The sequence below is a fragment of the Theropithecus gelada genome, chromosome 16, assembly GCF_003255815.1.
Source record: "Theropithecus gelada isolate Dixy chromosome 16, Tgel_1.0, whole genome shotgun sequence".
Classification (NCBI taxonomy): domain Eukaryota; kingdom Metazoa; phylum Chordata; class Mammalia; order Primates; family Cercopithecidae; genus Theropithecus; species Theropithecus gelada.
This window is the reverse complement of record NC_037684.1, coordinates 63267444-63293643: the sequence shown is the minus strand read 5'-3', so window position 1 is coordinate 63293643 and position 26200 is coordinate 63267444. Positions and strand designations below refer to the sequence as shown.

The window sequence follows — 26200 nt, the reverse complement described above, 5'->3', positions numbered from 1 at the left end:
AGGCTTTTGGGACCATCCCTATTTCCCCGCGTTGGCGGTGGACCCCGGGCTCGATGGGGTTTGCAATCCACGTGTCTCCCCTGCGCGCAGCAGGCGGCAGGTGCATGGGTGTGAGCAGGGCGGGGCCCCTCGGCATTCATTCCTCTCCGCTCCCTCCCCGGGGCTGGGGGTTGTGTGTGTACATAATTCAATCCCCGTGGGACTGGTGTCTGGCCTCACCCGCGGCTTGGCGGATTGGTTGTTTCAGCTCGCCCCCGCCCTCCGTACCCACGGCATCCCAGGTGGCTCGGGCCCCTGTGGTGATCTCTGTTTACCGAGAGAGCTCATCCAAGTTGGGCTCCATCGCTGCTCTCGCTCCCCTTCGGGGCCCCCGCCCGCGTGGGAAGCGGAGAGAAAGCCGGGCCCAGCCCTTCCTCGCCCTTCCCCTCCCCGCACAGCCCGGAGAGGTCGGGTAAGGGGGAAGGAGTGTACGTGGGACGGGGAGCCCCGGGCCTGGGGGATCTGGCTGTCCCCGTCCCGTTACCTCGCGCGGACCCAGGAGTTCCAGCCCTAGGCCTGGCTCCGGCTCCCTCTGCTCTGCGCCATCGCGCTCGGGGTGACCGGCCCACCCTGGAGGAGCAGCCAGAGGCTGGATCTCAGGGATGCCAGCTCCCCAGCGGAAGCACAGGCATGGAGGCTTCTCTCACAGGTGTTTGCCCACCCCCGCAGACGGCGATGACCCCCCAGCCCGCCGGACCCCCGGACGGGGGCTGGGGCTGGGTGGTGGCGGCCGCAGCCTTCGCGGTGAACGGGCTGTCCTACGGGCTGCTGCGCTCGCTGGGCCTTGCCTTCCCTGACCTTGCCGAGCACTTTGACCGAAGCGCCCAGGACACTGCGTGGATCAGCGCCCTGGCCCTGGCGGTGCAGCAGGCAGCCAGTGAGGCGGGCTCTGAGGCGAGAGACGGGAACGGGGAGGAGGGGCTGTGAGTGGAGGGATGGGAGACCCATCTGATTACCCGACAACCTGAGAAAGGGCGACCGGCTCTAGAAAAGAGTGCATCTTAAGGTCAAGGAGAGGAACCATTAGTTCGAGGGAGGTAAACAGCCAATGAGAGGTGTTGGAGAGAGTTTGGGGGTCCGGGGGCGTGTCTTTTGTTGACTCCGCCCCCTTCCAGGCCCGGTGGGCAGCGCCCTGAGCACGCGCTGGGGAGCCCGCCCGGTGGTGATGGTTGGGGGCATCCTCGCCTCGCTGGGCTTCGTCTTCTCGGCTTTCGCCCGCAGTCTGCTGCACCTCTACCTCGGCCTGGGCCTCCTCGCTGGTGAGGGAAGGGAGATGCCCGGGTCATTCAGGGTGAAGGTGGGGACAGGAGCTTGTGGGACTGGGGTAGCGAACGAGGCGAGGGCCTGGTGCGGAGAGCGGGACTGGGAATGCTGGGGCGGGCGTCCCCAGTGCCGGCCCCCATCCCCTCCCATTCATTCGCAGGCTCTGGTTGGGCCCTGGTGTTCGCCCCTGCCCTAGGCACCCTCTCGCGTTACTTCTCCCGCCGTCGAGTCTTGGCGGTGGGGCTGGCGCTCACCGGCAACGGGGCCTCCTCGCTGCTCCTGGCGCCTGCCTTGCAGCTTCTCCTCGATACTTTCGGCTGGCGGGGCGCTCTGCTCCTTCTCGGCGCGATCACCCTCCACCTCACCCCTTGTGGCGCCCTGCTGCTACCCCTGGCCCTTCCTGGCGACCCCCCAGCCCCACCGCGTAGTCCCTTAGCTGCCCTCGGCCTGGGACTCTTCACACGCCGGGCCTTCTCGATCTTTGCTCTAGGCACAGCCCTGGTTGGGGGCGGGTACTTCGTTCCTTACGTGCACTTGGCCCCCCACGCTTTAGACCGGGGCCTGGGGGGATACGGGGCAGCGCTGGTGGTGGCCATGGCTGCGGTGGGCGATGCGGGCGCCCGGCTGGTCTGCGGGTGGCTGGCAGACCAAGGCTGGGTGCCTCTCCCGCGGCTGCTGGCCGTATTCGGGGCTCTGACTGGGCTGGGGCTGTGGGTGGTGGGACTGGTGCCCGTGGTGGGGGGCGAAGAGAGCTGGGGGGGTCCCCTGCTGGCCGCTGCTGTGGCCTACGGGCTGAGCGCGGGGAGTTACGCCCCGCTGGTTTTCGGTGTGCTCCCTGGGCTGGTGGGCATCGGAGGTGTGGTGCAGGCCACGGGACTGGTGATGATGCTGATGAGCCTCGGAGGGCTCCTGGGCCCTCCCCTATCAGGTAAGGACCTGAGCTCGCATATCTGCCTACAACTATCCTCTGCCCCTGGGGTTAGGGGCTTCTAAATTCCCTTACCCATCTCCTCAGGCTTCCTAAGGGATGAGACAGGAGACTTCACCACCTCTTTCCTCGTGTCTGGCTCTTTGATCCTCTCTGGCAGCTTCATCTACATAGGGTTGCCCAAGGCGCTGCCCTCCTGTGGTCCAGCCTCCCCTCCAGCCACGCCTCCCCCAGAGAGGGGGGAGCTGCTTCCCGCTCCCCAGGCAGTCTTGGTGTCCCCAGGAGGCCCTCCCTCCACTCTGGACACCACTTGTTGATTATTTTCTTGTTTGAGCCCCTCCCCCAATAAAGAATTTTTATTGGGTTTTCCTGAAACCTCCAACTGTTCACCAATCTAGGACCCTGAAAATATTCTACTTAAGACAGCCAGAAAGGCTGGTTCAAAGGAACAAGATCCCAGGAGGCCCTGGGTATGAAGAAGGGTGACTGTCTGTCCAGGCAACCCATTTCTCTTTGCCCAAGTCCTGGCCGGAACAGGGAATCTTTGCAAAGTTGTCTGGCAGCCAGTTTCAGTGTTTTGCTGGGGTTGGAGGTGGGTTGCTCGTGGGTGCTATCTGCCCCATCTTCATGTCCCTTACCCTAGTCCCCAGACCTCCCAGACTAACTCTTCCCTGCATTTCAATCTCCTTCTATGAGCCTGAGGGAAATATAAGAATCCTAGGCTCAGACTTCAGTTCTACCAAAGCTATCCACACATCTATAACCTGTGTCCTCAGCATGCTCTCAATTTCTTTTCTTTCTTTTTTTTTTTTTTTTTTTTGAGACAGAGTCTTACTCTGTCGCCCAGGCTAGAGTGCAGTGGTGCAATTTTGGTTCACAGCAACCTCCGCCTCCCAGGTTCAAGCAATTATCCTGCCTCAGCCTCCCCAGTAGCTGCGATTATAGGCACATGCCACCACGCCCGGCTAATTTTTGTATTTAGTAAAGACGGGGTTTCACCATGTTGGCCAGGCTGGTCTCAAACTCCTGACCTCATGATCCACCCGCCTCGGCCTCCCAAAGTGTTGAGATTACAGGTGTGAGCCACTGCGTCCGGCCCTCAATTTCTTTTCTAAGCCACAGGGATAATGGGGAAGAGGGAGGTATGTGGTGGCGGCCTGGAGAGCAGAGTCCAGGGTTAAAATGCCTTGGGTCATCAGAGCTCCTGGACATCCTCCTCCACTTCCAGGCATGACACCATTCGGCCAACCCAAGCATACGGGCCCCAGCTCATTCTGAGGTTGTGATTATTATCTATCTTTCTTACTTGATTTTATCTCAAAGAGACAGTCATGTTTCCCAAACATATATCTTCAGAGAAGAAACTTGGGAGGCAACACTAGAGATGGTATATAAAACATGATAAGTCTCTTGGCCTTTGATTTTCACAGTTGATTCACACTCAGTGAAGCAGGAACTCCCGGATCCTTTAAAACTCCTGGGTCCTTTAGAAAAGGTTAGGAGAGGCTGGGTGCGGTGGCTCATGCCTGTAATCCCAGAACTCTGGAAGGCTGAGGAGGGTGGATCACAAGGTCAGGAGTTCGAGACCATCCTGGCCAACATGATGAAACCCCGTCTCTACCAAAAATACAAAAAAAAAAAAAAAAAAGGCAAATAGCCAGGAGCGGTGGCTTCCACCTGTAATCCCAGCTACTTGGGAGGCTGAGGCAGGAGAATTACTTGAACCCGGGATGCGGAGGTTGCAGTGAGCCGAGATCATGTCACTGCACTCCAGCCTGGGCAACAGAGCAAGACTCCATCTCGGGAAAAAGAAAAAAAAGAAAATGTTAGGACAGTAAAGGAGGATAAATAAGAGTCCTCAACAAAATACAAAAATACAAAGGGTTGGCACACACATTGCAGGAGCCCCAGGCCTGCTCTAGGGGGAGGCAGATCGAGAATCTTAAGGCACTGTGGTTCTGTGGAGACCAAGACGTGGCAAGAGAAGACCTGGAGCTGTCAAGCTCTGGCTTTCCGGGCCTGACTCTGTGAAGTTCAGTCCTCTTCCAGCCCCTCTTTCGGTAGGGAAACTTTAATATCCGGTGCTTCTGTTACAAGGTCCTGGGGCCTGGAGGTAGTAGTTGAGAAGCAGGAGAAGAAGTCGGGCAGGGTGAGGAGAATTCCACTCCCTGAAAGAAGGAAGGCCCCAGCCACCACAAAAGAAGCTGTGTAGTTGCCTGTCACATCCCGGAGGTAGCCTAGGTCCAAGAGAGAAAAACAATACATGAGTGATCTATTTACTGGGGCTGATGTCTCAGATACATTTTTGGGTGGAGGGAAGACTTATCATCTCAGAGGAGTTAGAACTCCCATGGAGTTGGATAAACTTGAGAACTCTGGTTTTCCAAAAGGGCCTCAAAAGTTAATTTCAACCACCTCCCCGCCTTCAGAAAGGACCTCCAAACCAGCCTGCAGGGATCTGGAGATCCAGATTGAGTCAGGCATACTTGTGCCTTTCTTTCTGGCAACTGTAGCCTTTCTAAAGCTTCAGTTAATGGGTAAGAGGAGATAACGGTCTGAAACTTCTGGCAACCTGAGCCAGCAGAACTTTGACCAGGTGCCTCAGATACCTGGTGTGGGGCCCAGTGGGCCAAAGGACAGGGTGGACACTGGAATGCTGCGTCTGTGTCTGGCCAGGTTCTGCCAGGTCCTCTGAAAACCCGAGCTGTAGGCGCCCTGCCAAGGGTTCCACTTAGCTTCTCTGTCTTTCCGCTCAGACTTTCCCAGCCCCAAGTTCTTTGCCCCATGGACCCATTTCAGGGATGCTATGGTTGGCCACACAGGCTGTGTACTGTACTACACCAGAGGGCAATATTCACATAAACTGGAATGAGAATGGTACCCTCCCCTAGTTGTGCAACACGGCAGCCCTCACCCCCTGGGAACCCCATTCCACTTACCTGACAGAGGAGGCCCCAGCAGTCCCCCGATGCTCTCTATCATCTGCAATAGTCCCAGGCCACAGTAAATCCTTTTAGTCCCTACTAGTTCAGGCAGTACGGAGAAGGCCAGTGGGGCCAGAGCCCCTGATGTGAAGCCGTAGGCCACAGCCAGAGCCACCAGGGCTGTGGGAACCCGAGCTACAGGGAACAGGGCTAGTGACACCCCAGTCAAGGTGGTCCAGAGCATCAGGAGTCGTGTCACAGGCCCTGGGACTGCATCTCCCAGCCATCCAGAGACCACGCGCCCCACGAGGTCAGAAATAGCAGCAACTGAGAGTAGGAAGGCAGCAGGTAGTGGATCCCAATCCAGGTCCTGGAGATGGGCCACCAGGTGGAGGTAGGGAATGAAGTAGCCAGTGTTGATCAGGGTGAGGGCAACAGTGTAACGGAGGAAGGGGCCATGATGGAGGAGGGAGGTGAGTTGGGCCCTGGGACCACCCACAGCAGGGTCCTCAGCCAGGGAAGGTGGGCGGAGGAGAGCACCGCAGGCCACCAGGTGGAGGGAGAGGGCAGACACCAGCAGTAGGGACCCTCTCCAGGCGTAGTGGCTGAGGAGCCACTGGAAAAAGGGGGCAAATGCGAAGGAGGAGAGGCCCACGCCTGTCAGGGCGAGCCCGGTGGCCAGGGATCGACGGCGAGAGAAATAACAGGACAGGCAGGCCAGGGTCGGAGCAAAGGTCAAAGCCCAGCCAGAGCCTGTCAAAAAGGAAGAAGTGGGGTTAGGAACTCTTAGGGAGCTCAAGGCACCCAGTAATCCCCGCATTGCCCAGCAGCAGAATGTAGCACTTGCTGTGGAGTCCAACAGACCTGGGATACAATCTTGGCTTGGATACTTTCTAGCTGTGTAACCTTGTGTGTTTTAACACTCCCAGCCTCAACCTTCTCAACTGCAAAATGTAATAATACACTTTTTGGGATTGTGGAAGATTAGAGACAAAGTTTGTAAGGTAATTAGCACAGAACTTTGGAGTCAGACCTGGGCTCTACCATTTCTGGCTGTGTGACCTTCATTTGCCAAGTTGTATAAGCTTTAGAGCTTTTCCTTAGCTGTAAATAGAATAATGATATCGATTTCACAGTCACAGTACCTAGCACCTTTCTTTCTTTCTTTCTTTTTTCTTTCTTTTTTTTTTTTTTTTGAGATGGAGTTTCGCTCTGTTGCCCAGGCTGAAGTGCAGTGGTGCGATCTCGGCTCACTGCAAGCTCCACCTCCTGGGTTCACGACATTTTCGTGCCTCAGCCTCCCGAGTAGCTGGGACTACAGGCGCCTGTCACCACGCCCGGCTATTTTTTTTTTTTTTTTTTTTTGTAGAGACGGGGTTTCACCATGTTGGCCAGGATGGTCTCGATCTCCTGACCTCGCGATCCACCCGCCTCGGCCTCCCAAAGTGTTGGGATTACATGCGTGAGCCACGGCGCCAGGCCAGGTTGCATCATCCTTGAATTTCCTAATTCCTCATCATGTTTGTCGGTTTAGTCATTCCTATTAAGAATTCCCTTCTGGGTACAGGTGCTAGCTAAACTTTCCCTCAGCTTCTCCCCGAACCCTTTGCAAGGAGCAGGAAGGAGGTGAACATTCAACGATCTAAGCATTTGACTCTCCTGCCCTTGTGCAGGCTCTCACCTGACAGCAACCCAATACTCAGGTATAGGTGGGTCAACGAAGTAGCGAAAGAGGCGAGCAGCATCCCCAGCGCAGCCAAGATGCCTCCGGTCATCACTACGGGCCTGGGCCCGAACTTCGTGCTCAGGGCACTGCCTACCGGGCCTGAGGAAGTGGAAGGGGCGCTGCGAGAAGATCTCAGGCGTCTCCCCGCCTAGCATCTCCCGCCCCTCGCCCTTCTCCTTCCCAGTCCCCGCATTCCCTCTCCCTTCCGAGGGTCGCAGTCCGCCAGATCCAGGCGCCGCACTCACTCCCAAACTGCTGCACCGCGATTCCTATGGAGGCGATCCAGGAGACGCGCGCTGCCTGCTCCCCAAACGCCGCCACAAACTCCACGAAGAAGACCCCAAAGGAGCGGAGCACCCCGAACACCAGCGCCGACTGGAAGAACGCTGAGAGCACCACCACCCATCCCCAGCCCCCGTCGGGGGACTCGGTCCTGCGCGCCATCTAAGCCGTAACAGGGCTGCTGCCACCCCGAGCCTCTGCGGGAGCCGGGTTCTGGACGCTGCACCTCTGCACACCCACCCCCGCTGCCGGGTGGCTCGGGGCCGAGAGGGGTTGCAGAGGCAGGTAGAGAGGACGGTCCCGACGAGGCGGCGAGAGGCCCCTGCACCTTTTCCCAAGCGGGGGCGATATAGGACTGAAGACCAGGCCCGCGCCGGCCGGGCCAGTGTCTCCCGGAGGCGTGGTTCCGCGAGCTCGCAGCTGAGCTAGTTCAAGCCGCCGCCAGATCGATCCCGGTTCGGTGTTGGGCTGGGAGCCAGAGGGCGGAACTGCGATTTGAGCCACACCCCTGGAGCGCGCTAGTTTCCTCGTGGATGGTCCATTTTATCACTGGGGTGTCGGCGCCGGGCCACCCTGGCCAACATCCACGTCCAGAGCTCGCCAATGAGGATGCGGGGCTCCCGGGCAGGGGCGGAACCAGAAGGGCAGGGCGGGATTCAGGCATGGATGGGGACCCGGCAGTGAATGGGCGCATGCGTAAGGAGGGGCCTTAGGAGGCCGACTAGGTAGAGCCCCACGTGACGCGGGGACTGCCAGGAAGCTTCCGGGGTGCTTCTGTCTCCTGTTCACCTGGCGGCCAACTCCTCCCCATTTCAGCACCCAAAGCCACACGGAAGGGTTACTGGTGGGTAAACTGGTTCTGCAGAGGAAAGGACTGTCTTGCTTTAACGAGGGGTCCAGGAATTGCAAGGCCCTACTGGGGATAGGGGAGGGGTTAGGAGATGAGACTCAAAGGAAGTGTCTGGCGCAGCGCCTGAAGCCACTAACACACAGCCCTAGGCACGCAGACCTAGAGGCCTGGATCCCTGAGAAGTTCAAAGGCTAAGGGAAGAGAGAAGGGGAATGAGTTGGACTCCCGGCGTTCATTTCTATAGTGGGAACTCGTTCCTGTCACTTCTGTTCCCACTAACAGGAAACCTACAGGTCACAGAGACCAAAAATAACTGAGGAGAGGAAGGGCGGCTGTAAGCTCACACAGGGCCGGGCCCCACCACCACCACCTGCCTCTTCCTCACTGGGGCTGGAACCTTTTCCTCTGCCCTCTAGTAACAACCACTTCCTAACCACCTTTTTTGCTCTGATGGTGGGGTAGACTAAAGAGAGAAACTATGACCGCGGCCACTGGAGCAGTCAGCCCCCTCTTACCCAACTAGTCCTCAGGCCCCTAGCAAACACTCCCCAGTCCTTCCCAGTCTCCATAACACCAATGGCTTGGATTTCCTGTTCCTTCATTATAAGCTATACTTCCCAGGACCCTGACCTGGAAACTGTGGACTCAAGGTTCACTCCCAGATTACTGGGGAAAGCAGCAAACAAGAAGCGGAGGCAGGGAGGGAGGCTGTGTAGTCTTACAAAACATATTGAGCCTTAAATAATTTTATATGTGGGAAATAAAAGTAATCATCAATAATACACACATATACTTTCTAAGAGTCAAAATGTCAGCTGGTGGGGAATATGCCAAAGATGCAGAAATTGGTGTGGCTGTATTCCATAGTGATTAAGAACTTGGTCTTTAGAATCAGATCACAGTTCCAGTCTTTTATTTATTTATTTATTTTGAGACGGAGTCTTGCTCTGTGGCCCAGGCTGGAGTGCAGTGGCATGATCTCAGCTCACTGCAACCTCCGCCTCCCGGGTTCAAGTGATTTTCCTGCCGCAGCCTCCTGAGTTGCTGGGATTACAGGCTCCCACCACAACCGCCCAGTTAATTTTTGTGTTTTTAGTAGAGACAGGGTCTCACCATGTTGGCCAGGTTGATCTCGAACTCCTGACCTCAAGTGATCTACCAGCCTTGGCCTCCCAAAGTGCTGGGATTACAGGTGTGAGTCACCGTGCCTGGCCCACAGTTCCGATCTTGGCTTCATTACTTAACTCGATCAAGATGCTGAATCTCTCAGTGGGTTTCCCCATCTGTAAATTGCAGTTAATAGTACCTACTATTAAGGGTTGCCCGTGGGGTTCAGTTAGAAAATCCGTGCACTGAAATGCTTAGTTTATGTCCTGACATGCAGCAGGAGCCAAGTAATATTAGCTTAGCTGGTCTTATTGGTCTTATTTTCAACAGGGGATAAGCTGCTGTAGTGGGAGGTGAAGGAAGGTTTTAGTTTAGTGTTTTTTTCTTTTTTTGAGATGGAGTTTTGCTCTTGTCGCCCAGGCTGGAGTGCAATGGCATGATTTCAACTCACTGCACCCTCCACCTCCTCGGTTCAAGCGATTCTCCTGCCTCAGCCTCCCGAATAGCTGGGACTACAGGTGTTTGCCACTACGCCCGGCTAAATTTTTTGTATTTTTAGTAGAGACGGGGTTTCATCATTTTGGTCAGGCTGGTCTCGAACTCCTGACCTCAGATGATCTGCGTGCTTTGGCCTCCCAAAGTGCTGGGATTACAGGCGTGAGCCACCACGCCCGGCCTAGTTTTTGTTTTTTGATTAAAAAAAAAAAAAATCAAATCCAGGTCATGGGTTTAAAAAGATTGAGAAAGAACCACTGCGATGGTTTGAATGTTACCTCCAAAAACTCATACTGAAACTTAATCCCCAACATGGCAGTACTGAGAGGTGGAACCTTTAAAAGGGGATTGGATGGGATTAATGGATTAATGAATCCCCATGAATTAGCCCACCATAGTGGATTAATAGGTTAACAGATTAACCCTATCATAAAGGACTAATAGGTTAATAGATTAATGGGTTATCATGGGAAAGGAATTGCTGGCTCTTTCAGAGAGATCTGACCTAGAACATTAGCATGCCCAGCCCTCTTTGCCATGTGACACTCTGTACCACAGAGAGCCCATATCAGCAAGAAAACCCTCACTCGAGGGTGAGGCCCCTGGACCTTGGATTTCTCAGCCTCCACACTGTAAGAAATAAATTCATTTTCTTTACAAATTACCCTGTTTCAGATAATCTGTTGTAAGCAACAGAAAATGAACCGGATGAGACAGAAAATTGGTACCCAGAAGTGGGGTATTGCTGGTAATGAAAACCTGAAAATGATGAAGTGGCTTTGGAAGTGGGTGATGGACGGAGGCTGGAAGCATTTGGAGGAGTAGGCTAGAAAAAGCCTAGATTCTGGTGAGAGCTTAGAAGACAAGAAGACTATGAAAAGCTTGGAATTCTTTAGAGATTGGTTAAGTGTTTAGGACTAGAATGTTGATAGAAATATGGAAGCAGCTGGGCGTGGTGGCTCACGCCTGTAATCCCAGCACTTTGGAAGGCTGAGGCGGGCAGATCACGAGGTCAGGAGATTGAGACCATCCTGGCCAACATGGTGAAACCCATCTCTACTAAAAATACAAAAATTAGCTGGGCACGGTAGCACGCGCCTGTAACCCCAGCTACTCGGGAGGGTGAGGCAGGAGAATTGCTTAAACCGGGGAGTCGGAGGTTGCAGTGAGCTGAGATAGTGCCACTGCACTCCAGCCTGGGCGAAAGAGCGAGACTTCATCTAAAAAAAAAAAAAAGAAATATGGAAGCAAAAGCCATTCTGGTGAGCTTTCAGATGGAACAGAGGAGCAAGGTATTGAAATCTGGAGTAAAGGCCATCCTTGTTACGAACTGGCAAAGAGCTTGGCTGAACTGTGTCCATGCCCAAGGGCTTTGTGGAAGGCTGAACTTGAGAGTGATGAACTAGGGTATCTGGCAGCCACAAGAAATTTCTAAGCAGCAAAATGCTGAGGCTGCTGTGTGGTTTCTTCTAACTGCTTATGATGATCTCACAGAGAAAAGAGAAACAGAGTGGAAAAATTTGGAAAATTCTCAGCCTGGCCATGTGGTAGAGAATGAAAGAGCGTTTTCAGGAGATGAATCCAAGGGTGTGGCCAAGCCACTGCTTGCTAAAAAGATTAACATGGCTAAAAGGGAGCCAGGTGCTATTCCTCAAGAAAAGGGAAGAAAGTCCCTGAAGTCATTTCAGAGGTCTTTGAGGCTGCCCCTCCCATCACAGGCCCAGAGGCCTTGGAGGACAGAGGGTTTCAGGGGAAACCTGCGTGTTCTCCATGGGCTCACTGCCCAGGGCAACCTCAGGACTCTACACCCCACACCCCAGTGTAGCACTCTGTGGCCCCCCCAAGCCTGGTGGTAGCTTAGGTAGCCCCAGGTGTTGCTTTTTTGTGTGTGTTTATGTGTGTGTGTGTGTGTGTTGCTTGTGTTGAAGCTCCAGAAGGTGCAAATCATAGACCTTTACTGCATCCTTGTGGTGCTAATTCTGCAGTCTTGCAGAAAGTAAGAGCTGTGAAGGCTTGGCAGCCTCCACACGGATTTCAAAGGACGTTGTTGAAAGCCTAGGGGCCCGGGCAGAGACTTGTCATGGGGCAGAGCCACCGCAGAGAGCCCCCACCAGAGCAATGCCCAGCAGAAATGTGATGTTGAAGTTGCCTCAGAGAGTGCCTGCCAGGACAGTGCCTATTGGAATTGTGGAAGCGAGGCCACTGCAGAGTCCCCCCCTGGGGTAGTCCTTGGTGGAGCCATAGGAACAAGGCCAATGCAGAGAGTCCCCAGGAGGGCAATGCCTAGTACAGCCATGGAAGCAGGACCACCACCAGGCCCCCAGAACTTTGGAGTCACAGGCAGCAGGCAGTGCCCCACCCCGCTCCCAGGAAACTTCAGGCACCAGACTCCAACCCACCCACCAAAGCTATAGGGGCTGGGTTGTCTGAAGCCTTGGGGAGCCAACTCCCACCCTGTGTTCAGGAGGCTCCGCACGTAGTCAAAAAAGATTATCCTCTACCTTTGAGATGTAATGTTGGCCAGGCGCGGTGGCTCACACTTGTAATCCCAGCACTTTGGGAGGCCGAGGCGGGCAGATCACAAAGTCAGGAGTTCGAGACCAGCCTGGCCAACACAGTGAAACCTCATCACTACTAAAAATACAAAAATGAGTTGGGTGTGGTGGTGGGCACCTGTAATCCTAGCTACTTGGGAGGCTGAGGCAGAAGAATCGCTTGAACCCAGGAGGCAGAAGTTGCAGTGAGCCAAGATTGTACCACTGCACTCCACCCTGGGCGACAGAGCTAGACTCTGTCTCAAAAAAGAAAAAATAGAAAAGGTGTAATGTTGGCCCTGCTGGGTTTCAGACTGTCTTGGGGCCTGTTTCACCCGTTTCTTCTTGCCAATTTCTCCCTTTTGGAATGGGAATGTATACGCTGTGCTTGTTCCCACCATTATATCTTGGAAGTAGATAACTTGTTTCATAACTTGGAAATAGATAACTAGCTCACAGGTGAGTCTTTGATGCTGCAATGAGTGAAGACTTTGGGACTACGGGAATGGAATGAATGTATTTGTATGTGAGAAGCACATGAGAAAATTTTGGGGACCCAGGGACAGAATGCTATGGTTTGCATGTCTCCTCCAAAAATTCATATGGAAACTTTTAGTCCTCAACATGACAGTATTGAGAGCTGAGGCTTTAAAGAGATGATCAGGGGCCGGGCGCGGTGGCTCGCGCCTGTAATCCCAGCACTGTGGGAGGCCGAGGTGGGTGGATCACGAGGTCAGGAGATCGAGACCATCTTGGCTAACACGGTGAAACCCGTCCCTACTAAAAATACAAAAATTAGCTGGGTGTGGTGGCGGGTGCCTGTAATCCCAGCTACTCAGAAGGCTGAGGCAGGAGAATGGTGTGAACCCAGAAGGCGGAGCTTGCAGTGAGCCGAGATCACGCCACTGCACTCCAGCCTGGGAGACAGAGCGAGACTCCATCTCACAACAACAGCAACAACAAAAACAAACAACAACAACAACAACAACAAAGAGATGATTGGATCCTGAGGTCTCTGCCATTCTTGGATTATGGGTTATCATGAGAGGGGAACTGGTGGCTTTATAAGAAAAGGAAGAGAGGCCTGAGCTGGCCAAGTTTGCACACTTGCTACCCCTCAGCTGATACCCTGCGCTGCAGAGAGCCCCCTCCAACCAGAAGAGCATCACCAGATGTGGCCACTTGACCTTGGGCAAAATTTTCAGTGTCTGTAACTGTAAGAAATAAATTCCTTTTCTTTAGAAATTGCCCAGATTCAGGTATTCTATAATAAGCAACAGAAAACGGACTAAGACAACTACAAACTTTCAATGTGGGAGGCAGCTGCAGAGATCGTGGTAACTGACTTTTCCACAGACGAGGAATTTAAGACCCAGAGGGAGGTAACATCAAAATTAGTGATCTCCACACCCAGCACACATACAGGACAGGGGAAAGGGTGGGAGAGATGCATGCACTGGACCCTGGATAGATTCAAGATACCCTTGCTGGGGGAGGGTGGGCTGGCATGTTAGTTCCAACTCAGTCTTCTCAGTGCCACCTCCAGCCCCTGTGGTCCTTAGGGAACCAAAATCCTATCCATTTTCCTTGGTGATGGAGGCATGTCCCGAGCATTAAGATCCCTAGCACAGATGCAAGCCCCAGCCTCTTGATATTATTAGTGGCTTCCTGGTTTCTCCCTGCCGCCTCCACACCTCAGGCAGGAAGTGACTTCAGAGCAGCAGGATGCAGGTGGCTCCGGAGAAACTTCATGAAGTCACTGGTTCCTACACAATGAGCAGGAAGGCAAGGGCAGGGAAAGGGACAACGAGGACCATTTAAAAGGTCTGGTGGGAAGGGACAGCAGAATGGTACAGAATCCCAGATGTTGTCCAGGAGGAAGAGCTCTCTTCCTCGCTCCCCGAGACCCGAAGGCAAGAACCCAGGACACGGCAGGCAGCACAGAGAGGCTTCTTTATTCCAAGGATCTCATCTTGCAAGATCTAACATTTCTATCCCCAGGCATTCTCCACCTGCCCATCCAATCTGCTAAATATAAATCATGGTTCCTTCTTACAGACTCCTCCACCTTCCCTTCTTTCTCCTTTAATTCTGCAATGGGGTCATGGGGAGAAAGAGGGAAGAAGGACAAGAGTAGCTTTCTCACTAGTCCCCAGGTGACAGCCACAAAAACTGACTTATCCTTGAAGTTCTACCCCATAAATTCAAAAGTGCTTCTTACTTTCTACCCTTGTCCCATAATCAAATAGGCCCCAGGGCAACAAGGGGCAGAACTACAAATCAAGGCTTCAGGACATCTTCTAACATTTCAGAGCCTCCACCCAGCCAAGAGGCAACCCCATTCCTAACTTTCTACCTACCCGGCCTACACCAGAAACTGCACCCCTCAACCAACCTCTTAATCCTACTTGAAACTTGGTCAACTAGAACAGGCCGTTGGCCTATCAGCTAGCCAATCTTTTCTGTAATACCAGCAATAATCCCAACCAAACTACAGCAAACCCAGAATAGAACTCAGCCCCTTTTCTTTTCCTATGGAAGGTTCTAACGCATTCACTGGTTCCAGACAGGAATGCAGTGATGGGAAGACCAGGTCACAGACCCAGCTTTTATAAGGTAAGGTTACCAAGCACCATCACTTCCAGAGGCAGAGAAGGTTCTGGCATCTGGACACTTGCCAGAAGATATCCAAAACCTATTAAAGAAGGGCTCAACTCAATAGAGAGAACCCCAAGTAACATTCAAACCCAGATGCCTCTGTAGTAAAGGATGGCTTAACACTCTTTACCATCTAATCAAGCCAAAGAGTTTCATGATTCTTCCCTAGGTCATAACATTCACAGAGACTGGGCAGAGTCAGAAAAAGTCACATCATCTCTGATAAGGAATGTCTGATCTCTCCCCCATGGAGCGATGAACTCAGTGCTAAGAACAGGCCCCCGCGGGAGGACGATGGACTCAACTGGAGCCATTATAGATGAATACAGTAGAGCCAAATCCAAGTGACCAGATGAATGGGTCATTTTAGATTCTGGACCATGTTGCAGAAAAAGCTGCCAGCCTCCACTTGGAGTGATACAGAATCTAGATACAGAATCCCCTGCACCCACAGCTTCCAGGAGGCATTTATTATTACCTCCATTTTGGGCTCCATATAATGGTTCCTATCACCCTTGAAGAACAGAGAAATGTCTGCATCCATTGCTAGACTGCTAGAGAACCTACAACATCCAGAATACCAGAGAGGGTTTCTGACCCAATTCCACAATCCCGGATGTTCCCAGAGCTGCCCTAGAACAAATAAAGGTTCCAGACCTAGAATTACAGGGGCAGGACACAGAGAACCCCTTTTTCCATTTTAAACAAACTAACAAGCAAACAAGAACAAGTCTAAGGATAAAAGTTATGACAGAATTAATATAAAATACCCAAGCCAAAGGAGAGAGCCCAGGCTAGTAATCTCTGCCAGCAGAGCTGTGATCTCACCTTCTGTGTTTCTGGTCACTTTCAATCACACTTGTGGAAGAGGGGAGTGGGAAATGCAATTGAATGAAGGCCCTGGTGCCACCCAAAGGCCTCAATAAATTATATTTACAGATAAACTGAATGCAATGGGGGCCACAGGTGGAGGGCTATTCCCTTGGGGAGACCAGGACTCCAATCTCTCCCCTTTCCCAGCCCCTAGCTAGCTCTCTCCTCAGAAACAATCTGGCTTGTGGGGAAGAGGTTTTGACCAGCAAAACAGAGGCAGATCTAGCCGGGATCTGCCACCCCCTGCTCTCCCCAGCGAGAAATTAAGATGGTGGCAATTTCTGATACCGAAGTGGCCTTGCACACCCCTATGCCCAAGCCTGATAGGGAAGCAAGGCCTGGGCCTGCAGCTTTCCCACCCACAGGAAGCAAGTGGGGTCTGGGCCTGCGCTCAGCTAGGGCCCCCCCAGAATGTGGTAGTGCACTTTGGTGTTGGTAGCAGCTCCGTGTTTCTGGCGCAGATGCAGCCGCAGTTGACTCTTGTGCCGGAAATGCAGGCCACAGGGGTCGCACTGTGGAAGGACAGCTGGGTCAGGTCCTGCCTCATCCACAATCACCTTTTAGGTGTTGAGCCGGGGCAGAGGGGAGGGCCTGTCCAGCTCGCCCAAGAGGGAACTGTCCAGCGGAAGATCAGCTCTTTGACTCTCACATCCTCCCAAATCCTCAGGGTGGCTGACGGGATAGACCCTGCCTTATTTAGCAAAGGTTTTCCCGCTTGTAGCTCCTCTCTGAGAAAACAGCGCTCAGCCCAGAGGCATCACTTCTATACCTGCCCATCCCTACTCCCAGCCTCCATCCCTTATTTGCTTGGACTCTTCCGGCCACCACTCATTTCTAAGAGATCCAGGGACAGCCAGGCCTGCACCTCTCAGAGCCCACCCCTCGGCAAAGCAGAGGTAATTCTAAGGCACTGGGCAGGCCAGGTTGGGTACCCACGTGGTAAGGCTTCTCTCCGGTGTGGATGCGAACGTGGCTCTTGAGGGTCTGCAGGTGGCGGAAGCGGGTTCCGCAGGTAGGGCAAGGATAGGGCTTCTCCCCCGTGTGGATCAGCACGTGCGCCCGCAGATGTGCCACCTGGGAGGGAGGAGACTTCAAGTCCTGTCTCTGAGAGGGACAGATCCCTCCCTATTGGCCCACCCCACCTCTTGCGGGTTTGCCTTGGAAGCCACTTGGAGGCTGGCTCCGTACCTGTACAAAGCGTGAGCCGCACGTCTCACACTTATAGGGCTTCTCTCCTGAATGGATGCGGCTGTGTGTTTTCAGGTTTGCTGGCCGGTTAAAACGGGCTCCGCAGATTGAGCAGTGGTAAGGCTTTTCCCCTGGAGGCAGGGAAGATGGGGGGTCAGGGACTCTGCCCTAGGACAGCTGTGGGCTGGACGGCCAGGGCCCTCTCCTCCCCTACCTGTGTGCACTGTGCGGTGACTGGCCAGGTTGCCCTTGTAGCGGAATGAAGACCGGCACAGCTGACACTTATAGGGCTTGTCTTCATCCCCAGGAACCAAGGGGTCCAGCCCCGATGAGCACCCAGCCACAGCCTCACAGTTCTGGCAGCTGAAAAATTCACTTCCTGGGAAGGGGAGTGGGTAACGGCAACCATAGTTACTAATGAGGGCTACCTAGGTACTACTGAAACCTCAAACCACGCAGTAGCGGGCTTTCTTTTTCCCAATTTATTGTTAAGACTTCTGGGGCTGGTTCGCCTTGCTCAAGGCCAAGTAAGGAGATAGTAAGATGAGCCAGATCTGACTCCACATCCGTCTGACTTGAGTACTCAGCTAATCTCCTCTTCAATAGTAGTGGTGGTGGCCAGGCGCGGAGGCTCACGCCTGTCATCCCAGCACTTTGGGAGTCCGTGGCGGTCGGATCACAAGGTCAAGAGATGGAGACCATCCTGGCCAACATGGTGAAACCCGTCTCTACTAAAAATACAAAAATTAGCCGGGCATGGTGGCGCACGCCTGTAGTCCCAGCTGCTCGGGAAGCTGAGGCAGGAGAATCGCTTGAACCTGGGACATGGAGGTTGCAGTGAGCCAAGATCACGGCACTGCGCTCCAACCTGGCGATAGAGTGAGACTCCATCTCAAAAAAAAAAAAAAAAAAAAAAGCAGTGGTAGGTGGAGGCCCCTGCTAGTGGGAGGAGTTTTCAGTTTCTCCTCCTTTTTTTCTTTTGTTTTTGTTTTTTTTTGTTTTTTGAGATAGGGTCTCGCTGTGTTGCCTATGTTCGAGTACAGTGGTGTGATATCGGCTCACTGCAGTCTCCACCTCCCAGGTTCAAGCGATCCTTCCACTTTAGCCTCCTGAGTAGCTGGGACTACAGGTGCGCACCACCATGCCTGGCTAATTTTTATTTTTATTTTTTGTAGAGACCAGGTCTGACTATGTTGCCCAGGCTGGCCTTGAGCTCCTGGGTTCAAGTGATCCTCCTGCGTTGGCCTCCCAAACTGCTGGCATTACAGGCATGAGCCACCGTGCCTGGCTAAAATCTCCTCACCGGCACCACTCTGAATGACAGCCTGCCAGAGAGGCCCTGACAAGCTTTGGGCTGATCATTCAGCTCCGAAAGAGGATAGGCCAGAAATTCTCAAACTTTGCTGCTCATTGGAAGCACTTGGAGAGCTTTAGAAAAATACTGATGACTCGTTCCCAGGTCCAGATATTTCAGTCTATGGAGTGTGACCTGGGCGGTGAGAGTTTAAAAGCTTCCTAGGTGATTCTAATTTGTAATAAAGTTTGGGAACCATTGGAATAGGCCTTTCTAGGGGGCTTTTTTGGCACAAACTTGCCTGGAGCAGTCATGGGAGAAAAGCCAGGAAAGAGGGTCTCTTACCCGGTAGTGGTCGAGCCCGCTCAGAGGGTGATCCAGAGGTGTCTTGAGCCTGGGATGTGAGGAGGTGGGGGGTACTGGCCGGAGCCCCACATTTGAACTGCACAGTGGCAGCAGTTGGAGAGAGCCTAGGCAGATGGCAAGGCCCAGGGGAAAGGGTTAAAAGAGATTGTATGGATGGGGGATGGGGGTTCTCTCCTGGGAAATTCGGAGCCAAAGGCCTGCCCTCTGGAGGTGAGCCAATATTGTTGACCAATGAGCCACATCCATCGTACTGCCCAAGTGCCACCCTGCTGAATAAACCTGGTCTCTGGCCAGCTCCTTAACGTGAGCTAGTGTCTCTGAAAGGCACCCCCTATTTCCCTTCATCCTTCCTCCTGACCACGAAGGCCCAATGATTCTGTCTTCTAGCTGAGGCCAGCTCTGACAAATTCTTGAGGTTCTAGACTCTGTACCTGCTCTGGGGACCAGGAATGGGTCCTTCTTCACTGCTGCTGCTGCTGGAGGCCTCATCTCCACTGGGGAGCCTGGCTTGGGGGCAAGGTTGACCAGAACTCCTCTCCCCGACTAGGCTCCCTGCTTGGGAGGCCTGAGAGTTTAGCACGATGTACTTGTACTTTTTCCAGTTGCAGGCCTTGGGGTCGGGGCTGGCTGGACTGGGGGGGCCTTGACTGCAGCTTCGAGATTCAGTAGGTGGGTCTGGGTGTCCTTCGGAGCGCCTGGGACTGCCTGGTGGAGGGGCCGTTGGGGGTGTTGGGGGTTCTGCTTCCAGGGGCCGCAGGGAGATGCCCAGAGGTTCATAGCTGGGGAAAGTGTGATGAACGTTAGTGCCATTGCCTAATCTCTGCCTTTGCCCTTAACACCTCACCCACAGAGAACGCTGAGCCGGGGTCCCTCACCTGGCCTGGATGAAGCGGTGGCATGCCTGGACCACGTGCTCCATCTGCAAATAGGTGGCGGCCGCAAGGACTGCAGGTGCAGTGGCCGGAGAGAGGCGCAGGCGGGAAGTGTACATGAAGTCCAGTAGGGGGGCGAAGCCTCTCGCTTCGGGACCCCCGGGCAGAGAGAGCACGTCCACCCCGACTCCCGCACGGCCCCGGAAAATTGAGTAAAAGAAGCCACTGGAGAGAGAGCAGATAGGTCCCTTAGGGGCTGGGGAACCAAGGGAGACACTTGCCGCTTCAGGAAGCCCCGCCCCCTGAAAAGTCCCGCCTCCTCACTATCACCCCGCCCCCAATTCTCGGACGCTCCGCCTCCTGCTTCTGAAAGACTTGGCTTCGGATTCCCTTTCAAAGGCCCTGTGGTCCCACCCCTTTCCCATTTGGCCCCGCCCCGGCCCCACCCCTCGAACCTGCAGGCTATGAGAACTGCCTTGTGTGCCCTGAGGGGTTGCCCGCCAACCAGCAGCGTGACGTCAGTGAGGATCCCGCGCAGGCGCAGCTCGTTGAGGTTGCCCAGCACGTCGGAGGAGTGGCGAGTGAACTCGCGGACGTAGCCCAGCGCTCCCTCCGGGGCGGCGGGGGAACCCATAGCGACGCAGGCCTGTAGAGGCCGTGGAAAGTGCTCTGGATCCAGGCAGTTCTAAGACGCCTTCCCTCCTCTGTTTGCCTTTTCCTTCCGTGGTGCAGCTAGAGCCAGGGCCTCCAGCCCCTAGCCCCGGCACACGCAGCCTCCCTCCTAATTCTTCTTGTTCATTATACCCTCTACGACACCCTCGCTCCCTTGCCTCTTCCAGATCCCACAGCGCTTGGAGCCAGCTGAAGGTTCCACACCCGTGCGTCGTTGGCGAGCGTGGGGAATCCCGCGCCCATCGCCCTGGGTTCGACTCCCAGTGCCCCTCCAGCACCGCCACTCCCTTCTGCCTGCCTGAGTCTCAGGTGTCCGACCCTGCCTAGAGATCTGACGGCCTGCCGTCCACACACCTCCAAACCCCAGCCGAGGCTCTCTTCCCCGAACTACGGAATTCTGCGACTCCTATCTAGTCCCCAGATCCCTAGCTTAGCCCAGTTTCTGGGACTCAGGCTTGCTGATGGCAAGCTCCACACGAGCTCCAACCCTCTTGGGGGACCCAGGAGTCTGGCTCCCTCAGTCTCTTGTTCTTACCCCCGTCCTGCAGGGGCCCGTCTTCTCTTCTTAAGGGGGGCGGGGTCTCTCTCCCCTCTTGGCCTCGGCTCCTTTATCTGGCCGGGATGTCGGGGGCGGGGGTGGAGGTGGGGTGAACGCCTGGGTCTGTATCCTTCCTTCCTCCCTCGCTCTCCAGATGGCGAGCCCAGGGCGGGGTCTCCGTCTCGAGGGCGGGACCTCAGAAACAAGGGGTGGTCGTAACGTAGGGGGTCTTGGGTCACTGCAAGTGGACACGAGGACGGGGATATTGGAATTGGGGAGGAGATTAGGGATATCGAGGTTGGAAATATAGGACTCTGAGTCGTCGGAAGACCTGGGCCAGTGAAAATTGGTGTTTTGGCTTTTGGGAGGGTTTGCCAGGAGCCAACCTTTGCTGCGGGACAAAGTGCATACGGCACCCCCTCTCCCCTTCTTGTACTGTGTTAAGGGAGAAAAGGGGGAGCCCAACGAGACATCAGGTTTGGGCAGACGACAGTGGGCTCCCGTGGGGTCTCAGACGGGGGAGGGTGTGGTGTGAATGACAGGCTCCTGTACCCGGGCCTACAAAAAGGGGGGCTCTGGCCGGGCGGGGTAGGGAGAGGGCGGATATGATTTCTAGTCGGTTTCCTTCCATTGTCCTGCGACCGGACGGCTCCGCCAGCTGCTTCCCCTCGAGGAGGTGGGGAAAGCCCCGAGGTGGGGGTGGAGGGGCGAGAGACGCTCGGGAGACCCAGGCGTCCGGCCTCTCTCGCTCCCGACTCTCTTCTGAGTCCTTGTAGGGATCCAGAGAGACGGACTCCCGCCCAAAGCCCGCTCGCTTTCCCCCAATCCCAGCTCAGGAGGGCCTCGGGCACCCGCCCGTCGGCTACGCTTGAAGGCTGGCGGGACGCCGGGGTCCAGCGCGGCAAGTAGGCAAGGCTCTGCAATGTGCGGCTCCTTCCACGAGGGGGCGGCCGAGCACTGGCCTCGCCTCGCCCCTCGTCTCAACCCGGCCGGGGGTGCGCTCAGACCCGGGCGCAGGATCCATTTGGTCTGGGCGGCTGAAACCTTTAGCCTCCTCCCCTTTGCGCGGGTTTATTTTGCACCTCTGTCTCCTAGGAGGGGACTAGGGTTGGGCGGAGGGAGCTAGAGTTAGGGGACCGAGGGGACTTTCTCCTCAGGCTGGGGTTCCTACCTGAGGTGAGAAATCGTGGGCTTTAGGAGCCAGGGGAATGGGTGGGACAAGAAGGGGGACCTGAGCCTGGGAACTCCGGGTTTCTTTTCGAATTAAGCTAGACACTGCTACCCAGATGTCTTTGGAGGTGACTTTTAATTGCACATTAATATTAAAATTGGGTGGGGTAAACAAGAGAAGGGAAAACAAGGAGAAGGGAGAGAGGGCAGGAGGGGGCTTAACAACCCTAATTTGAAGTCCCTGATCTGAGAGATGGGCATGGATCACACCCTCATATTTTGTTTCGGGAGACATTGCGGGGAGGCGAGGCAAAGCTCATTTGGAGAAGGGGTGCTAGAGCTGAATCCAGCTGCAAGGCAGAAGCTCCCCGGATTTGGGCTGGGAAGAGTGTACAGTCGGCCAGGATTGACCGGCCATGGTCCATGGGGCTAGATATCAGGCGGGGGGCCCTCGCCTTCAGACCGGAGTGTGTCTTTATTTGAATGCATGAAAGAACAGCTGAGAAACCGGGAATTGGGAAATTCAGGACGATGAGGTGACGATGAGGTGGCTTTGACATGTGAGGGTTATTTAGGTCTCTGCCCAGCCTGGAGATGAGAATTAGACTAAGGGCTCCCTCTGGCATCAGGATGGAGTATTATTTGGTCAGTTGTGGGGTGCCTGTTTATTATGGGGTGTTGATTTGATTGTGAGCACCGGTGGCTGCATTCAGCCTTTGAGGCCTATATGGTAAGTTTCAGGTATGGGGCTGACTTTGAAGCTACATTAGTTCTGCGGGTTCTGACACCCACAATTTGGAGATTGTGCTCATCTGTGTCATTTTGGACTATCAGCAGAACCAAAGTACTCATGCCGATTTGGGGGTGCAGTCTATTTTGGGGTGCCATCTACGTTTCAAGGCTCAGATTAGATTTGGGGGATAAGAAGTTCAATTTGGAGTTTTAAAAATTAGTTTGAGGTGGAACATTATAGGAAGCTGGGAGCAAGTTCGAGGCTATCTGTGATTGGGGGTCTGGGGAGGGGGGAGCAAACTTTTGTATTTGAGTCTTGTGGAAACTCATGTTCCACAAAGTGGAAAGACGTAGGGTATTCCAGTGTATCTATGGATACCCAATAAGCTTTTTCCCTGGGGGAGAAACAAGGTGAGGGCCGCGAGGACAGGAGACTAAAGTTCTGGGGTGTCCTTATTTTGGGGGTGTTTTGTCACTGGATGCTTTTGGTGAAGCTAAGGGATAATCATAAGGTGAGACTGATTTGGGGGTTCACGTAATTGGGACCCTGGTTTGGGATGTCTTTTGCTTATAGTACCCTCTCACCCCAGATTCGAGAAGTTTCTTTAGTGAACCCCCAAATAAGCCCAGGATTTGAAGGGAGAAACTTGGAAAGGGTGTGGTATCTCCTTTTATTATTATGTGGCTTGAGGGAGAAGTGAGGGAGAAAAGGCGGTTTCAGGCTCTGAATCCCAATTTCTTAAGGGAGCACCCCTTAGTTTGGGGGAAGTTGGAGGAAAACGGGGTGTCCCTTCACAAAGTGGACACCCCTGACCAGGGCAGTGCTGTTGGAAGTGTGGCAAGGAGGGGTGCTGGTGGGGTACAAGGAGGTGATTCTTGTACCCTGATTTTCTAGGATGAGCCCCAAACAGAAAGCAGACAGAGGACTGAGAGTGTGGGTGAGATGGGGGGAGGGGTTCCCCACGGCAGCCGGGGCTACAGGGTAAGCCAGGCCAGCTCTTCGCGCCTGGGTCCCTTCTCTCTTCGGCTCTCCTCCCCTCTCTCCCTCCCACCGCCCCCCCCCCCCACCCCAAGAAAAAAAAAACTGCCTGTGCAACAGCAATGGCAGATTCCAATCCTCCAGGCTTTCCTAAACCACCACGGAGACCAGCCAGGGGGGAGGGGAAGGGAGGAACGGGCTTTCCTGCTTCCTTAAGACAGGGGCAATGAGCTTGACCTCCTGGCCCCTAGCCCTTTGAGGAGTGCTTCCCCCCGGTCTGGAAGCCAGGTGTCCTGGACCCTAGCCCCCGAGCGGTGGGGGGGGCCTGGAGAGACGGGGAGGAGGAAGGAGGGAGTGACTTCCAAAATTGGCATCGGGACAGAGCAGGGCTGGCGGGAGGCAGGCAAAAGACGGAATTTTCCTGAAAAAACGGGGGTATCTGAGGACCCCAAATTTGGGGAGCTAGTCCAGGACCGTTCTCCCAACATCCTAGATTTTTTTGGGATTTTTTGGGGACCCCGGGACCCCTCTAGATGGGGTGAGGAATGTAGTGTTGGGTGAATCTGACTGGGGCATTGCAGCTGCCTCTCCCGCCGAGTTGGAGACGGATGGGCTGGGACGGGTTTTGGGGGGGTGTCCCCAATTCTGACTGGGAGTGGAGGAACCCCTCCTGAGCTCTCTTGTGGGGGTGCCCCCTCCCCAGGGCACTCCCCAGTCCCTGAGCCAGCCGAGAGGAAGGAGGCCAGCGATGCGACTGGGGCGATTCCTTTCTCCTGCACCCCAAATGTGAGGGATGCACCCTAAATTTTGCTCTTTTCAAAATAGGGGACCAGGATCTCAGGGGAGAGTAGCTGAGGTAAGTGGGGAGGGAAGTGTCCTCTGTTTTCAGGAGAGACGTGGCGGTTGGGGGGGAGGTTTGGAGGTGCGTGCTGGGGTGGGGTTGGCTTTGTCAGTCTTGGAATTGGGGGGATGATTGGAGAGGCTTTCTCTTACACCCCTAAACTGCAGCCCCCCAGACGGAAACCAAAGGCTGAGACCAGAGAGCCCCCCAACATCCCCAGCCGTTAGCATAGTGTTTAATTTCTCTTTCACCCCCCACAAAGGCTCTGCCGAGGTGGGAGCTGGGGGCCACTGTTAGCTTGGGGGCTATGGAGGGTGGTGGAGGAGCAGGCGGCCTTGGCAAGATTTGATGGAGGACAGATAGGGGTGTCCGGGAGGGCTCTGGCATCTTCGGGGGCCTAAAAAGACTGCTTACATACACCACCTTAGATCTTTCAGATTGCTAAGAGTTTTGGGGGGTGTGTCGGAAGAGGGGGTGGTAAAAGATGCGATGGGATATGAGAAGATAACTTCTGGATTTTAGAGGGTCATATTTTGATTTGCAGAAGGGATTTTGGTCCTTGGATTTTGCTTTCTGAGGGGTATTTTTAAAAAATCAAGTCTTGGACAGGAGGAAAGGGCTGAGGGAAGGCCTGGAGTTGGGGGTGGGGAGAGCCATGTTTGTCTCAGCTTAAACGTGGCTCCCTGGGGTGGGCCCGCCTGCCCTGGCCTGGTGGATGGACTGATGGACGTGGCTGTGGGGGCCAGCTCGGGTCCTGGGGGGCCCTGGGGAGTGGGAACAGCACTGGGGGTTGAATACCTGGCCCCCCAGGTCCAGATGGCCCTCTTCCTGGGCTCTGCTGCTCCCCTTCCCCCTGGTCTCCATTTCCTGCCTTTGGCCTCCATCTTGTGACAGGCCCAGGGCCCAGGGCGACTTCCGGCCCCCCTCTCCCAGCCATGTTCCGGCCCCACCACCTCTGGACTGCCAACTCCCAACCCTGCTGGCCTTGGCCCTCTGTCTCTCCTTGCTTTTCTCTTGGGTTCTGACCCCGGGAGAGGAAGGACGGACACAGGAAACCTTGGGTCCCTGCCCTTGCTGAGACAGGAGGCAGTTTGTTGGTCCCCCCAGTCATTCCCTATTTCTTTTGCCTCTGACCCCACCCTAGGGATCCCCTGAGCTGAGTTCCTACAAAGGGAAGATGGTCCAGTCTTCCTATACTATGAGCTCATCCCTGTGGTCCATCACCTTCCAGTTGCCTGCTCAGTCCGTCCCTGGTTCCTCCCAAACGTTTTTGGGGGCCACGTTTGCCTTTTAAGGCTTCTCTATCCCCCCGCTCCTGGAGGCGGTGCTGGGGTCTTCCCGGCACTGCTGTGTGCTCTCTTCCTCTCAGCCCACCCCGGTCCTGCTCCCGCCCCAGCAGCACACTGTGGTTTGTACGGCACTGTGGCCACGTCCAAACCACACTGTGGTGTTAGAGCGAGGGTGGGGGAGGCACCGCCGAGGCTTGGCCCTGGGAGGCCATCCTGGAGAAGTGACACAAAAAAATATCTGGGGCCTTGTGACAAACTTCTTGCCAGGTGGGGAAGGAGAGGGTGGGGTATGTAAGCACCCCTCTAAAATCTCCAGGACAGTTTCAAGAATACTGACGGCCAGAGACCCTGGGAGCACGCTCTGCCTCAAGAGAACAAAGTGGAGTCTTTGTTACCCACACCCAGCTTCCCTGGCTCTAGCAGCACAGAAATATTGGCACAGGGAAGCAAGTCTGCCAATATTGGCTGTGCTGCTCCAGGCAGGGTGGTGAAAACTACCGAGGAGGGGCTGAGCCCCCACGGGCCGAGGAGAGAAGAGGGAACAGCCCTCTCCTGCTAATAATGTTAAACAGACAGCACG

The 26200-nt window shown here is 54.7% G+C and overlaps 3 protein-coding genes across 4 annotated transcripts; 1 reads left to right on the top strand and 2 right to left on the bottom strand.

The window, feature by feature from the left end:
* The first annotated feature begins 641 nt into the window (after positions 1 to 641).
* Positions 642 to 2596, top strand: SLC16A11 (solute carrier family 16 member 11). The gene is given in 5 exon segments (XM_025363104.1): positions 642 to 701; positions 703 to 916; positions 1155 to 1298; positions 1463 to 2230; positions 2318 to 2596. Coding segments are annotated over 5 exon segments (1416 nt in total). The 3' UTR covers positions 2548 to 2596.
* A 1509-nt stretch (positions 2597 to 4105) lies between these two features.
* On the bottom strand, positions 4106 to 7643 carry SLC16A13 (solute carrier family 16 member 13). Its single transcript, XM_025363036.1, has 4 exons — positions 7126 to 7643; positions 6836 to 6979; positions 5170 to 5907; positions 4106 to 4467 (listed from the first exon to the last, which is right to left on the bottom strand). Exons 1-4 carry the CDS (start codon positions 7322 to 7324, stop codon positions 4265 to 4267), a joined length of 1284 nt encoding a protein of 427 aa, XP_025218821.1. The 5' UTR covers positions 7325 to 7643; the 3' UTR covers positions 4106 to 4264.
* Positions 7644 to 14082: 6439 nt separating this feature from the next.
* On the bottom strand, positions 14083 to 20685 carry BCL6B (B cell CLL/lymphoma 6B). Of its 2 annotated transcripts, XM_025361393.1 has the most exons (9): positions 20607 to 20685; positions 19855 to 20045; positions 19403 to 19624; positions 18959 to 19306; positions 18507 to 18631; positions 17082 to 17246; positions 16868 to 16998; positions 16616 to 16753; positions 14084 to 16191 (listed from the first exon to the last, which is right to left on the bottom strand). In XM_025361393.1, exons 2-9 carry the CDS (start codon positions 20031 to 20033, stop codon positions 16075 to 16077), a joined length of 1425 nt encoding a protein of 474 aa, XP_025217178.1. In that variant the 5' UTR covers positions 20034 to 20045; positions 20607 to 20685; the 3' UTR covers positions 14084 to 16074. The 2 variants fall into 2 exon arrangements, with proteins under 2 accessions (XP_025217179.1, XP_025217178.1); XM_025361394.1 differs by lacking the exon at positions 20607 to 20685 and having other exon boundaries at positions 14083 to 16191; positions 19855 to 20228.
* Positions 20686 to 26200: the final 5515 nt, after the last annotated feature.